This window comes from Pleuronectes platessa, chromosome 2 (assembly GCF_947347685.1).
Source record: "Pleuronectes platessa chromosome 2, fPlePla1.1, whole genome shotgun sequence".
NCBI lineage: Eukaryota > Metazoa > Chordata > Actinopteri > Pleuronectiformes > Pleuronectidae > Pleuronectes > Pleuronectes platessa.
The window spans coordinates 4394334-4410089 of NC_070627.1; the positions used below are offsets into that span (position 1 = coordinate 4394334).

Here is a 15756-nt window from a genome sequence, read left to right on the forward strand (position 1 = left end):
CAGGCACATGTGGATCTCTGAGGTTTCAACGTTTTTTTTCCCCTTTTAATAAATTGGATTGATTATTTATTTATTTATTCATTGATTCATTTAAATGTTTGCAATTTGGCGGAGCTTGATTGATTTCAGTGCCAATCCAGATACTGGAAAAATTAAATATCAGTATAGGTCTAAAAAAATCTAGTGACTGTCAGGCTCCGTTTCATGTTTATTTATTTATATTTATTCCTCCACTGTGCCTTGATCAACAGAAGAGAATTTTGACTTTTGAGAATAATTTCCCACAGTCAGGTTGTGGTATGCCAAACAAGAATTTCATTACGCCTCTTTAGAAATTCAGAATAAACGATGAAACAGAGATTCTGTTCTGAAACACCATCTGTAACACTGAGGTGTTTTTCCACACAGTGTAAAAAGCACCTGGTAGGAAAGTAACAGGGATTAATCCTCAGGATACAGGAGAGTAAATCTCAATTCAGCAGATGCAGCTCAGGTATTTTGAGCAGTCACAGCAGGAGAAGAACAGGTGAAACCAATACCAGCGATGGCAACGCTCTGTTTACGGGTTAGTGTGCCAGTAGACCAGCACACCTAAATGGAACGCAGCCATTACAAATGTAATGAGTTGCACCTGTGTGGTCCGCTGCAGGGGAGGCTGGCTGTTTGTGGGATGAAGAGAGAAACGACGTGTGAGTGAGAGGATTCAGCTGGATGACGCTCATCTGACATGTTTTTCTACTTTAATAAACTCTTGAGTTAAACTAAACAGGACGCTTCACCCTGACAGGAGAGAGGTCCAGTATCAAACATGCAGAGCTGGACTCAGACGGTGTAAATAAATCACTCGACAAAGAGATTTCTCTTCCAAACGCCGTCTTTTCAGTCGTTACACAACTATTGTGAAGAAAACGCACGTTTAACAATATGAACGGCCGAGTGCTTAGTTATTTCATATTTAAATGAGAAGCTCTTCAGCACGTTCACAGGTGTAGAAGTTCAGAACAGAGACTGTATATAAAGATGGAGCACGACAGCTTTATCTTCAGCCTTAAATCCACCATGCAGATTATTTTGTGAATCCCTCAAACTTCAGGATTATTTGATTGAATAATGTTGATTAGAAACCGGTATTTTTTTTGATCTTGACAATATTTAAAACTCAGATTACATCACATTAAAGTTCATCACTTGGAAAAGGTTTGCTGTTGAAGGAAAGTTGAATTCCTCTTACACTCAGGAGGGCAAAGGATCAGATGAGGTTTTCATCAAGCGCTCATTCTTACCCAGACAGGAAGCTGCCGAGGCTGCTCAGGTCACTGGCGTCCATCACCACGTTCAGATCACTGATCGTCCTCTCAGATCTCTGACTCTGCTGCAGAGCAAACACATCATCATCATCATCATCATCATTCTACCTCAGGTACAAGAAGAAAAGTCACTGTAGCCAGTATAACCAGGATATCACTGGTATTTAACCCTTGTCCAGTCTTCTCAAACTTGTGGACACCACTGTGCTGCTACCAGCGGATCAGAACCTTCCTTCTTTAAAAGTCAACAATGACATGAAGTTGTTTGTTCATTTGTTTGTATCATAGTTGTGCTGCTGGGTGTATTTTTAAGTAACCATATCCCAACACCAGCTTCATTTGTATCACACAGACATGAGGTTGAAATCCTTTTGCACATCTTCTCAAGAGGAAAGTTCCTTCAAACATCCTCCTCCATGTCAGGAAGAAAGCAATTCAGTATTTGAGGAGACACAAATCATAAATGTGATTGGTTTTGAATGGGTTACAAAACTGTTACTGGCAACTGTACTAGCCAACATTGTTGCAACACAAAAAAACAACTATTAATCAGTCTACAATAAAAGGTTGAGAGAAGAGAGTGTGTGTTTACAAAATGACTCCGTTTCTAAAGTGCAGCACCAAATAATTAATGTCTTGATCAAAACAAGTTGAAACTTCAGAAGAAAAACTCAGATTTTAATGGCACTTCATGAGCCAGACGCAGGAGGGGGATTCAATGAAACCAGCTGTTGTGGTAAAGAGTCGATAGACAATGAAAACCAGAAGAGCGCTGGACCTACACGAAGGAGGTCCACAGACGAGAATAACACTGATGTTCCCTACAATAAAACTACAATTAGTGTCGACTACACATGTGCAGTGCTGGCATGATTCAAAAGGTCAAATCTGATCTTGTTCACAATGTGCTTCTAACTCACCAGAAGGCTGAAGACTGAAACTGTACAGAAAGAAAGTGTCCAAAGCACTAAGTATATACAAAAAACTATAATAGAACTTTTTAAATATTGTTTGATCATGATTTTCCAATTTGTTCCCAACTTAATGGTATCTTCCTTGGGCCCCTTTACCTCCACAAAATGATATGCAAAAAACATTTGTCGAGCATAATCAATAAAAAATGTTAAACGTTCTAATTTATAAATTACTCTGATTGAAACTCTCTTTTATCGAGAGTGATTGGAACATATAAAAAGCCCCTAGAGGTCTACCTTTATTTTGAAGAGATGATCTTAACCTGAGGACTTTTGGTTGCAGGCGGCACCAACATGACTTCACCTGATATGACTGACATGATGCACGACTTATACCTGACATTTCCTCTGCTCTCTGAATGAGACATGACCTGATGCTGGAGTGCTTTGCGAGTTCTGAAAAACTTCTTACCAGAGCAATTGATGCCTCGTAAGTGAACCTGTGTCACCCTCTGCTGGTTGAATACAGCATCAGCACTGAAGTACAATCCACTGAAGTGTGTCCCTCAGAGTGTCACGTGTTACCAGAAGCGTTTTCCACAGTGTTAAAGAAAAGAAACGGAACCATTTGGCCAAAAGCCTTGAATGTCACCCAGTAGAGCTCAAACCTCTGCAAAGGCCTGACAGTCCTTAAACCTTAAATTCAATCAAGCTGCACCAAGTTTCACACGATGCATTATTCACTGGGAAAACTGGAGAAATGTTGCAAAGGCCCTATTTGACACTGTTAAAGAAAGTGAAAAGTCTAATGGGTTCTTCCCGGACTCGTATCAGATCCCTTCGCCAAGTTTGGTGCTGATCCATCGAGTTGGCTTCACATTATTTAGTTTACAGACAAACAAACAAACAAACAAACAAACAAACAGGGCTTGGAAATATAGACTCCTTGGCAGAGTTTAAAAAAAAAACTCACCGTGAAGTCAGAGAGCTTGAACTCAACCTGGAAGACCAGTTCAGAGCAGTGTCCTGATACAGAGAGCTGCTGGACCAACTTCCTGCTACCTACACACACCACACACCACACACCACACATCACACACACACACACACACACACACACACACACACACACACACACACACACACACACACACACACACACACACACACACACACACACACACACACACACACACACACACACACACACACACACATCACACATCACACACACACAACCAATAATTGAGGTTTGCCATGAAGCACAACAATCATATACTGATCATTTGTATAATAACTAAATTATTTTAATGTTTTAATCTCCTGGTTCTTCTCTTCACTGGTTGATCATTTTAATTTGTAGTGTCAGTAAACAGTGTAGCTTGTGGATTCAGACGGCTCCTCTCTTACTGCTCTGCAGCGTCTTGGTGGTGCAGCTGGTCAGACTGATGCCGTTCATCTGGGTCTGCCGCTTGAGGTCCTCCTCCAGCTCCTCCACCTCCTCCTTCAGCCTGGACTCCACCTCCTCCTTCGATCCCACCTGTTTCTGTCCGCACACATACGACCTGTGGAGATGAATGAAAGTATTTGATTTGACCTTTCCCCCTCAGAGGTCTGTGGGCAGCAACTTACTTGCTTCTAAATGAAATATGAGGTGACAGTGTGTGGTCTGATTAATAAGTTCACTGCCTGTTACGCCCAAATTACTCACATGACTAATTAAGAGACTGAGCATATCCCTTTGAACCATGCACCTGGCTCAGCTACATTTTAATTCATTGACCAACACAAACAGAATTTGGACACAACCTAAATGCCCTTGACGATGTGCTTAAATCTAAAATGTGTGACTTTTACTGACAAGGCTGTTTTCGTGAAGTTGCTACAGCTTGAAAAATAAAGAGATTGAAACTCACAGTGCATCCTGCATTTGCCCTCTGAAGTTGAACGTCATGTCCTTGAGGTTCTGCTTCTGTCGGTGCTGCAGTTCTGCCACTTCAGCCCGGAGTTGATCAATCTCAGCCTTGAGCCCTTTCACCTCCTCAATGTTCTCCTCACACATGTTCTCCTCCATCTAGGAGGTACACAAAACAATGATTACACTACACAAAAACCCAATTTATGCTACTATATGTGCAGGAAGGGGCAGGATGCTATGTGAGATTGGTTTAAAGTGTTGCTAATTGGTACTTACACTAGTTAGCACTGACGTATTTTTAAGTAACACACAAGTAACACAATCGAATATGTGACTTACACTGAAAATATAACTGACTTCAATGAAAGTTTTCACATCTTGTGTAGCGCCGGTAAACTTTGGAAAATGAAAGCACACGCATCTATTTCCTATTGGATTTTTTATTAGGGTAAAAAAAGAAGGTGACAATTCAAGAATTTAAAATATATTTTTTGGAAAAACCTTATGCGACAAAAGTTTTTAATAAGATGTTATGATTATTTGTCAGGAAGGGATCTGTACAGCTGAAAACCCAAAAGCACGTGATGGAATATTAATGCCAATTAAAAATATAATGTGAATATGGAACCAATTAGCAACAATCTAAAGTTAGGAGTCAGTGGTTGCTCTTTGTGCTGTGTCTGTAGTTAAAACAGCTTCTAGTTCCATTAAGACATATTCATATTCACAGAAGCACATTATCATCAATAGTTGAATATCAAGGGTCCATCATACATCGATATATTAACCTATGTTAGTTAATTTGTGTAAAAACCAACTGGAGTCATGAAGCTAACTCTGTTAAAGGTTAAATAACAACGTAAAGACCAAACTAATCAGTGAAGGCTGAGTCCCATTCGTGTTGATGACAGTATCATCTTTGTGATGACCGATCTAAGGTCAGTTTAAATGAAGCTCACCGGTCTGTGTCCGCTGTCACGTCCACTTCCTTGAATTAAAGTCACTTCAAACTTCTCGCTCCACTTATTTACACACGAGTTATTCTGTTAAATGAGATAAATACTCAGTTTGAAGCAGAAGGAAAGTTTCTGCGTTTTCTGAGAAAACCAAAACAGTTTGGAGACTCGCGCCCTGTGGACGATACCACTTGTCATGAACCAGAGGGGGAAACATATCATTCAATGAAGACCGGTAATTAACTGTGCGCCTCATTATAGATGCAATTACTGCAAGTTGTCATATGTTTTAATTTAAAACGTAAATATATTAGTTTATTGCTTTTAATAGACAATAATCAAATGTTTGTCAGACATGGAAATTATGAGGGTCCCCTCTGTGGTTTGAGCTTGATGAGCCATCAGGAAGTGATTTGTTTATTGTTGATGTTAATTAGCGGTGAACAGTTAATAACATCTTCTGTCATCATTAACTTATATAGACTTTATTTCTTTATTTTTAAATACATTATGTTTTATTTAATTTCACTCTGGTTGTAATTGAAACACAGCGGAACGTTTCAGGGGCTGCGGGGACAAGCACGGAAGGGAAAGTCGACGGGACCGACCCGGACAGAGTTGACAGTGACACCAGCTGGACACATGTGAGGTAAACATTTGATTATTTTTTGTCTGTCGATAATATTTGTTGATATTTGTTGGTGACGACACAGTCCGCTCCGCTATAAGCACGTGTAGCTCCAGGTGTGGTGGAATTGGGAGTGTGGTGGTGTGGTGGCACTGGGAGTGTGGTGGTGGTGGTGGTAGTTTAAGGTCTCCCTGGTGAAGTCAGCATGCTGGGTGGGATCTGCCTCATTCAGCTTCATGGGTCTTGTGGAGGCTGCAGGAGCTGATCTGTATTGTGTCACTTCACCTTTATCGAGATAACTATCAGGAACACTGAACTACTAAAAGTGACGAGAGAGTTTCCTTTCAGCGTGATCCCTGGAATAGTTCATCACTAGACTTAATTGATTAAAACACTAAACATCTCTACATGGCCTAGAACTGAGTTTATTAGAAACCGTGTCTATGTGTGTCTGCTGTTTTGAAACTAAACTTGGAGTTTGTGTGTCCCTAAGTATTTCTATGTTGTTGCTTTTGGAGAAAATTACACACACTCTCTTTTAGATGCATTCAACTGCGAATAACAATGGTTAAGCCAGGATGTGAACTTCAACATGACTTAGGTTAGATTATATTGAACCTTGTTTGCCGGTTTACAATGGGAAGAAATAAAAGTATCGTCAGCAACCATAAGGAAAACACATTTTCCCAAAACAGAAGGCAGATCATTCATGTATACTGAACAGGATTGGGCCAAATGGAGAGCCCTGGGGGATACCACTTGAATCGAGCAAGGGGGTCCGATTTATAATTATCAATTTTGGTTATATGGTATTGGGTACGTGCTGAGGATTAATACAGGTGCAGCAGGACAAGTCTGATCCAGGGCTGCTGCGCCATTGTGCACAGAATTAAAACTGACAATTAATTCATCGTTATCATTGTGATTGTACATTTCTAGTTTATTAACTTATCCCTGATTGATCAAACATAACTGGCAATGTAAAGGTTCAAGCCTTCTGGTTCATCAAACCCTGCTCCCATCCATTGCTTGATAAAGGGATGGTGTGATGGTAGGTGGCTGATGCTGGTGTTTACTGTTGTGCAGTGACAGCGTCGGTGTGGACACGGAGAAATGCAGCGGCTGTACATCGGTGGCTTGAGCCACACAATCACTCAGAAGGATCTGAAGGATCGATTTGGGAAGTTTGGAGAAGTGCAAGATGTTGAGCTACGGACCAGGAGAGACGATGACGGTGAGAAATTCACTGGACACCGACATTCACCCGCTATTTAATCTGTTGCTGTAAACTATAAGATCCTAAACTCAGTTCAGATAACTACACTATTCATCCAAGTTATTATGGTCGGTATAACAGGACATTTGTTGTTGGATAGCATGTTATCTGTAGTTGAGAAGCACCTGCTGAACAGCAATTTTATTGATGCACGGAATTAAATTCACTTCATAGTTTTAAGTTATTTGAATTTTAAATCTTAGACATCAACACTCACTGTTCCAACAAACTCGGTGTTGATCGTTTGATTATAATCCAACTGCTGCATGTGTCCTGACTAATGTTGTTCTCCTGCAGGAGTTCCTTACAAAACCTTCAGCTACATCAACATCAACATTTCAGAAGCTGACCTGAAGAGATGTGAGTGAATAACCGAACCTCAAAGATCAGTTTCCCTTGTTTCAGTGTCTTTAAACAAAATGAAATCATGCATAATACTCGTATATGTATATATGTAAAGCACCATGCCAGAAGAGTATATGTGTATACTTCCTTTCTCCTCAGGTATGACGGTGCTGAACAAATCCAAATGGAAAGGAGGAACTCTGCAGATTGAAAATGCCAAGGAGAGTGTCCTGCAGAGGTAAAGCCAGGTTCATCTCACCTGAAGTCTTTGGACTTGACTCTGAGCCGAGAGAAAGATGAAATAAACTAATCTGCTAATTATTACTTATTGATCAATCTTTAAATTCTGCTGTAAAGAGTCAGAGGTTTGTCAATATATATATTTTTTTAATGTCTGTCATAGCTCCTCAGCCTCCAACCTGAAATCTTCAAATGTTTTGATTTGTCCAACAGTTATTCAGTTTATAGCTAAATCAAACAGAGTTAATTAGTTAAATCAGAGAAGCTGTAGCCAGAGTGGTTGACATTTTTAACTTTTTGTGTTTCAGACTAGCTCAGGAGCGACAGGAGGCGGAGGAGCAGCGCCTCCAGCCGCCTGCAGCTGAAGACAAGAAGAAGAAGCTGATCGACTCGCTGAGCAAAGCCGGCGTGGACAACTTCCACATGAGCGCTGCAGTGCCAGGGACCGAAGTCCCGGGACACGAGGTCAGGTCATCAACAGCTTCCTGTTTCTATCAGGACCCCGGGGAGAGAGAGAGACTATGAGACAGGACATCTATAGTGTAGCTGAGAAAGAATATATATAATTACATCTTTTATAACACATTTTGTCAGCTGTATCCTATGAATCGATGTCACTGATGTCTGGTGTGGCTCATATAACTTTTATCATATAGTTTGACAGTCAGAATTGAAAACGAACACAAATATATAATCTAAGAATACACAACAATTAGGTTAGTTCTCTTTCTTGCTTCCTGTCTGTCTTGGTGCTGTATTATATCTTATATCAGGCCACTGCATGTTGAAATGATTTCAACAGTCCCCTGGTGTTGACTGTCCTCTGGCTGCTCTGCTTTCAGGACTGGGTGGTCAGTAAGTTTGGACGAGTCCTCCCCATCCTGCAGCTCCGGTGTCGGAAAGGCAGCAAAGCTCGAACCCTGAACTATGACCCGTCCAAATACAGCCACAACATCCGCAAGCTGGACCGAGGTGAAGAGGACCAGCACACCCCCATCACCCAGCTCACCTGGGAGGTGCAGGGAGGGGACGATGACATCAGCAAAAAGAGGCGGGGCGAGTTCCCTCCATATGTGCCCCCAAAACCCAAAAAGAGTCGGAAAAGCGTGACCAGCTCCAGTGACGCAGTGAGCGCAACCAGGTAACAATGTGTTCTGCTGCTCAGAGTGTGTCCTTGAAGTTCCACTGGTTTGGTATTTAGTTTGAAATGTTTAAGGACTTTTATGTGTCACTTGATTCATTTTTCATGATGTGTCACTCTGCTCGCATTAAATCTCTCCTTCCTGTTGTTTCCTCTCAGATTGGAGCCGACTGTTCATTCCGTCCCTTTCCCTGTCCCTGTCCCTGTCCTGGTCCCCAAGCCCAAGCCCAAACCTGAACCTTTCAGCAACGGATTTCAACTCCCAACCAACCAAAGACCGGCTCCGAGGAAGTTGTTGCCTTTAAACGGCTACGATCTGGATTCGGACGACGAAATCCGCATAATGGTGGCCAATCAGAAAACCTCCCGTGGTGCACTGGGGCAGGAAGTGGAGGATGATAAACTGGAAGTGGTTGGATTAGACTACCTGGTGAAGTCGGGACGTTCCTGTGAGTTTTCATCTGGGCTTTCACTTATTTTGAGATTAAGAATCTGTCTCCTCATCATCTGTCTGTGTGGAGTTTGCTTGTTCTCCGGGTTCCAAGATATTTTCCAGGGATTTAACCGGGGGGGGGGCATAAGAGTTCAGGTGTCTAGATTTCTGACTCTGACCTCCCACCTATAGTTTGTGTGCTGGCAAGCAACGCCACAAACATGATAGTAATTAAATAAGAAGGATCTGTGCAAATATCAAGTGATCAAACCAATCTTGTTTAATTGTGCTTTGAAATGTGAAATGTTTTTCTCTCTGGTTCCAGGTAGGCCAGATGACAAAGACGAGGATGACTATGATTCTGCTGACACAGATGAACTCCTTGCATCCAGGAAACCTCCGGCTCCTCCTCTTCTTCCTCCTCCAGCTCCATCGCAGGAGAAACAGACACAGCCCGCTGCAGAAAACAGCTCAGGGAACAACACGGATAGGAAGAAAAAGTTGAAGAAGAAAAGTAAAGCTGCAGCAGCAGCGAAGGAGGAGAAGGAGGAGGAGAAGGAGGAGGAGAAGGAGGAGAAGGAGGAGAAGGAGGAGGTGGAGAAGGTGAAGGATTCAGCAGATGCTGAAGATCAAATAACTTCCGCCCCTTCTCAGAAAAAAAGCAGCAACCAGTGTAAGATGTTGGCAGTTCTCCCTGTTGTGAAGTCCTCTTCCTCAGACTCTGAGGATGATGATGATGATGAGGATGATGAGGAGGAGGAGGAGGATGATGATGATGATGATGATGATGATGATGACGATGATGACGATTATGAAGCCATGTTTTCTAACGTCACCCGTCTGGAGATCACCATGGCTGATCTACAGAGGCTAGCTGAAGAAGCCACGCAGACCTCTGAGACTACAGCTCCCAGCATCCCTAGCGGCAGCTCCGAAAAAGAAGCTAACCTCATATCTGGCGTCACAAAACAACCCAAGAAAGGCACCACGCCAGAAGAGATCCTCGCCTCCCTCATGCGGGGCTACTGCAGCGATGACGACAAGAAGAAGAAGAGGAAAGGGATGCTGCCGGCCTTCCAGGGAACAAAGACATTGTACAAGGGATTAGAAACAAACGACTGCCCGAAGAGACAGAGAGAGGAGCAGCAGCAGGAGGAGAAAACAGGAAGTGTGGTCAAAAGACACAAGCTGCACTCAGAAGCTCCTCAAGTGGACCAGAAAGCAGCTGAAAGCAAAACTAGTAAAAGTTTGAGCAAAGGAAAACACAAAGAAACAAAGAAGACAGAGAGCAGTGAGGAGGAAGAGGAAGAGGAGGAGGAGGAAGTTGTGAAGGTGGTGAAGGTAGTGAAGAACAAGGCTGCTACTAAAGTTCCAAATAAATCTGCTGTTAATACTGAGAAACCGGAGACAAGTCCCTCCTCCAGCAGCGACGATGATGATGAGGAGGAGGAGGAGGAGGAGGAGGAAGTTGTGAAGGTGGTGAAGGTGGTGAAGGTAGTGAAGAACAAGGCTGCTACTAAAGTTCCAAATAAATCTGCTGTTAATACTGAGAAACCGGAGACAGGTCCCTCCTCCAGCAGCGACGATGAGGAGGAAGAGGAGCAGAGGAGGAAGGCTAGTCGGGCTGTTCCGTCAGCCAAAGCTACAGCAAAGACTTTACCTTCATCCTCCAGCTCCTCCTCTGAGGAAGACGAGGACGAACAAGAAATTGTCTCTGCCAAAGATGTTGGGAAAACAGCAACTCCCCCTGTTCCTCACAGCGAGTCCTCCTCCTCCTGCTCCTCCTCCAGCGAAGAGGAGGAAGAGAAGGTGCAGGTTCTCTCTCGGGTGAAGTTAGGAGCCAAGGAGGAAAAGGAGCAGCAGAGGAAGGCCAACACGAGGAGACTCGCTGCCGTCCAGCAGAGAATGAAGGAGGCCGAAGAACACAAGAAGCTCATACAGGGAGCTCTCTCCAACGTGGTGAGTGTGATGTTATTAGAATAATTAGAGATTAGTAAAATAGTAGAGAATTCTGTGGGTGCACTTCTTATCCATTTTTAACTCATCTGTAATTGGGCGCTGAGGAAATCAAGCTTTACATTGATGTGGAAGACCCGTAAACAATCAATCTAATATTTTCACATTACCTTATTCTCCATCAGGATACTCCAAAACCAGGAGCAGGGAAACATATTGTCTTTGGCTCTGATGATGAGGAGGATGATGGTGATGAAGATGTGCAGCAGAAAACCTCAGATGTCACAATGTCAAAAAAGAAGACCCTGCTCAAGGACAGCCAATCAGATTCAGAGGACGAGACCACGGATGATGAGGCATCGGCCAATGAGAAAAAACAGACAAAAGAGAAGGTGAGGGAACCAGCTCAGATGAGTTTAAGTTCAAATCTACCTGCAAGTTTATTTGACGAATTTATCATTTTATTTATTTTTCATTTATCATCTAATACGAACATTTAGCCTGAAAGTTGTGGCAACCTCATAGTTTCTCTTGTTCCATGTTTGTGTGTGTGTGTATTTAGGTGCGTCTGAAGCAGTCAGGCCCTCAGCTGTTTGGCGGCAGTGATGACGATGAAGAGGGTGGTGATGAAGAGCAGGATGGCAGCAGATTTGACGTCAGACCTGAGTTTGAAGGTCGAGCCGGTCAGAAGGTGAGAAGACAAGTTCACATGATGCTGTGCTGTTTGTTCCCTTTTACAGGCTCTCTGCTTGTTCTTTTTATCATTTAATATCTAAGTGTCCTGTTCATATTCCAGACACGTCATCTCCTCAGGAGAACCGACAGGGCTCAGATATTTTGTAGAACTGAATGAATGAGATCCGAATATAGAGATGTATCCTCTGGAGAAAAATAAATATCTGATCCAGACTTTAAAGCAATCAAACATTATTATAAGAATGGGACGAACATGATTCTGATGTTGGTTTGTTGTTTGTGTGTGTGTCCAGCTGATGAAGCTACAGTCTCACTTCGGGGCAGACGAGCGATTCCGGATGGATTCTCGCTTCCTGGATGAAGACGAGGGCAAAGACGAAGAGTCAGGGGAGGGTAGGTGTTGCAAATTATAGAAACATTTGAGTCCAGTTATCTGTTGCCTTTTTTATTGTTTATAACTCTTTCCACTAATATGAAACCTGTCAGCATCTATTATACTATTTATTAACATAAATAAACTGACGTTTTATGATTCAGAGGTGAAGACGACAAAGGATGATGAGGCTCTGGATGAGGAGAGGAAGAAGAACCTGTTCATCATGCAGAGCGTCCTCGGCAGCAGCCAACAAACCTGCAGCAGCAAGACTGCTAGCAAAGCCAAGACCTTCAGGTGTGACACACACACACACTGGTCCCACCACCACTTCTGAACTGGAACTTTGTGTCTCATCAGGTTACGTTCGATAGATGAATTAATAAATGAAAATGTGTGTTTGCAGAGACGTGTCAGTGCTGCACTACGACCCCAGCAGAGAGGAACATGCTGCGTTTGAGACCAAACCAGAGGAAAACAAAGAGAGGTACGATCATGGACACTGTGAATAAGAATGATTAAGATGTATTGGATTGATATAAGGCGAATTCCATTAATAAAGACTTTATTTTGATACATTTGTCAAAAAAAAAATATATTATATATTTGTGGTAGTACATGCAGTACTGACTTTCAATTAGGTCAATTTAATCCTTATGATGAAATGTCAAAAAAGTAAGAGTGTTAGAATTCTTTGCAAGCTTCTTTAGAGAACAGGATGGGACCCAGGATTGAGCCTTGTGGAACACCACATATCAATATGCAAAGAGTTATATCTCAATGTCGCTGCAGTTCAATTGAAAGTCCTCATATAGAAAACCACCAAAGTACTCATTCAATTAGAATGTACACTCAACTGCATCATGTGGAGTAAGACTGTCTTCTGATCTGCCGTCTCCACAGCAAGTCGGCCAGGAGGAAGAAGAGGGAAGAGGCTCAGAAGCTTCCGGAGGTTTCTAAAGACATTTATTATGACGTGTCTGGAGACCTGAAGGCCGTGTTTGGTTCGACAAAGGATGACATCGCTGAAGAAGAAGAAGTAGCAGTACAACAAGAAGGAGAAGAAGAAGAAGATAAGACAACCTGGGACCAAGAAGATGTAGAGGAGAAAAAAGGGAAAGAAGAAGAAGAAGAAGAAGAAGAGGAAGAGGAGGAGGAGAAGCCGACTCCGTTGACGTCTGTCGTCTCTGCTGAGGCAGACAAACAGGAGTCTGGATTTAAATTCTCCTTCTTTGAAGACGATGCAGAAAAAGAGAGTAAAGAAACGGGTAAGTTGAATCTCAAATATTTACCTCAGACTCTCTTGGAGGTAATATTTGTTTTACGAAATCTTTGTAATCTGTCGCTCTCTAAGCAGCCGAGTACAAGGTGGAGAATATCCAGGGACCAAAGGTTTCATGGCAACAAGACCCACGTTTCCAAGACAGCAGCTCAGAGGAGGAGGATGAGGATCAGGAGATGGTGGAGGAGCAGATCATTTCTACACCAAAAACCACAGAGTGAGAATAATTGAGAACAAATTCTGTCAAATTCCCTGCACACAAGTTCCCTACTCTATTACAGAGCAGCAGATCGACTCTATAATTCATGTCTGTTCGAATGAAGCCTCGTCTGAATGTGTTTGTGTTGCTGTTAACAGAGCAGAGACTCCTGCAAAGACCGGCCTCCTCTTCTTCTTCTACCCTGAGGACAGCAGATTGGCAGGTGAGGTATTATCATTCAAGCTCCATCAGGGACCTTGGCACTTCATAGATTATGTGGAGATTTGATCACATGGCCTTCAGGAAGCAGGTTAAATTATCGTGTATATTTAAAATGTTTGTCTGAGAACAATATGACTTCCTGAAATGTTATGTTGATGTCTCACCCCTCCTCTCCACCTCCATCAGAGGGCCCGAGGTTGTTCTGTCGTCCCTCTCAGCTGGAGGAGCAGATGGAGCAGTGGGACGAGCGGAGGACCACACTCAGACAGGTACACATCCGTTTACATCAGGAAACATATTTGTTAATAACATAACTTCAACATTGAAGCAGTACCTCCACAAAACTGATTTTTTTATTAACAGATGCAAGACTCAACTTCATAACAACCTCGTATTTGTGATTTCTACGTTGTTATTTCCACAGGAGTATCGCAAGAAACACAAGGACGCCCGCAGAAAGCTGAAGGTCTCCCTGAAGAGCTGAGGATGATGGGAAGTCTGTGTCAGTTTGAATACTCTGGTCTGGACGTCTAAAGTTAGCAGATTTCTTTCCTCTCGTTTGATTTGTTGTCATGGATTTCAACAGTCAACAGGAGAGAGAACAAACCGCAGCTGAAGACGCAGACTTGAAGCAAAACATGGAGATCATCAGAATAGAAAATGCATTATTCAATTCTAGTTAATCCTCAGAGATATTTTGTAATCAGTCAGCAGCAGATACAGAGGATCTAACGAATAGATATTGAATTTAATAATAAAATGAATATCAAAGGTCGGACATCATTTCTGCATCATTTTATCTTCGAGTCTTGTCTCAGGATTCAGGGTTGAAGTTATTTCTTGGCCTATAATCTATTCATTCTCAGTTTGATCCTCCAAACATCTCGCGACTTGTTTCTCTGGACCTGAGACTGAAGGTTGTCATTAGATTGTTGTGATTGGACAGTGACTCATTTAGGTTTTTGCATCATGACAGTAGTTCTGATGAGATGATTCAGCGTCACTTTGTGGTTTAAAATAAAGTGAAATGATATTTTGTATATTTTGAAATAAAGCTTTGTGTTTGTGAGAATACACTCGGTGTCCTGTTAATTAGATCCACCGCAATGAGACTAAATACAATAAATCATAAAGACTATAATGTTAATTTTCAATGAGGTGTTGGTTCAACTTTGTTAATTTTGGAGGTAGCCGTTTGTCCATTAGTCGATAAATCATCGCAGCTCTGGTTAGTGTCCTCATCAAACTGGTGGGGAAATGTTATAAACTCATTTCTCTATAAATAAATACAAATGACAGATTCTTTGTTTATATAAAGTCTTGTTTTACTGCATCAATGATAGTTTTCCTCTGTAGTGAATCATACAGTATAATGCACAGTAGAGTCCACACATTTACTTTTGATGTCACTGATCATTTATTACCACTTTATACTTTCACCTTGATTGTTCGGTTGTAAGCAAAATTAACTATTGGACGGATTACCAAGAAAACATTGTGCAGATCTGGATCAGAGGTGGAAGAATTGATGGGGGAATAAATCAGACATATTAAGAAGACTGATATCTGAGTGTGTGGAGCTGTTTGAATTTAGGAGGACTCAGGTCTGAGGGTACCTTGTTTGATTCTTTTACTACTTGAGGAAATTGGGAAGATGATGTGACATAATAAAACATCTCATGCTCAGTTTTCTAATACATATCTTGAAGTTATCTGTGTAATGAAAATGTACATTTATTTACATTAAAAATAGAATTAGAAATGCTCTGGTTTTCAATGAAAATGTTGTCTTTGAGATTCTGTATTTATATATTCTTAACTTTAATATTTATTTGAGTTCATATAAACAATTTTTTTACGTTTTTATCTT

The 15756-nt window shown here is 41.8% G+C and overlaps 2 protein-coding genes across 4 annotated transcripts in view; one reads left to right on the forward strand and one right to left on the reverse strand.

The window, feature by feature from the left end:
• Positions 1-5266, reverse strand: part of cenpp (centromere protein P) — a 71983-nt gene extending 66717 nt beyond the window's left edge. Inside the window, exons 1-5 of one of the 2 annotated variants that reach the window (XM_053442773.1) lie at positions 5099-5266; positions 4138-4295; positions 3632-3786; positions 3195-3283; positions 1284-1369 (exon numbers count right to left, since the gene is read on the reverse strand). In XM_053442773.1, the coding sequence (XP_053298748.1) occupies positions 1284-1369; positions 3195-3283; positions 3632-3786; positions 4138-4295 (488 nt within the window). In that variant the 5' untranslated portion in view covers positions 5099-5266. Of the gene's footprint in view, positions 1-1283; positions 1373-3194; positions 3284-3631; positions 3787-4137; positions 4296-5098 lie in introns of both variants that reach the window. The other variant, XM_053442765.1, reaches the window with a different exon arrangement.
• A 413-nt stretch (positions 5267-5679) lies between these two features.
• On the forward strand, positions 5680-14960 carry nol8 (nucleolar protein 8). 2 transcript variants are annotated; one of them, XM_053443943.1, is made up of 18 exons: positions 5680-5744; positions 6810-6957; positions 7297-7359; positions 7504-7582; positions 7893-8049; positions 8427-8725; positions 8885-9174; positions 9484-11117; positions 11300-11506; positions 11677-11805; positions 12104-12203; positions 12348-12480; positions 12590-12670; positions 13087-13451; positions 13538-13682; positions 13823-13887; positions 14073-14155; positions 14311-14960. In XM_053443943.1, exons 2-18 carry the CDS (start codon positions 6837-6839, stop codon positions 14368-14370), a joined length of 4011 nt encoding a protein of 1336 aa, XP_053299918.1. In that variant the 5' UTR covers positions 5680-5744; positions 6810-6836; the 3' UTR covers positions 14371-14960. The 2 variants fall into 2 exon arrangements, with proteins under 2 accessions (XP_053299918.1, XP_053299922.1); XM_053443947.1 differs by having other exon boundaries at positions 13541-13682.
• The last annotated feature ends 796 nt before the right edge of the window (positions 14961-15756 follow it).

Excerpts from the sequence above, each read along its gene's own strand:
- nol8 (XM_053443943.1), top strand. The coding sequence starts at position 6,837 with ATGCAGCGGCTGTACATCGGTGGCTTGAGCCACACAATCACTCAGAAG. Across the intron at positions 12,204-12,347 it reads AGACGAAGAGTCAGGGGAGG|AGGTGAAGACGACAAAGGAT; the intron begins GTAGGTGTTGCA and ends TTTATGATTCAG. Across the intron at positions 12,671-13,086 it reads CCAGAGGAAAACAAAGAGAG|CAAGTCGGCCAGGAGGAAGA; the intron begins GTACGATCATGG and ends CCGTCTCCACAG.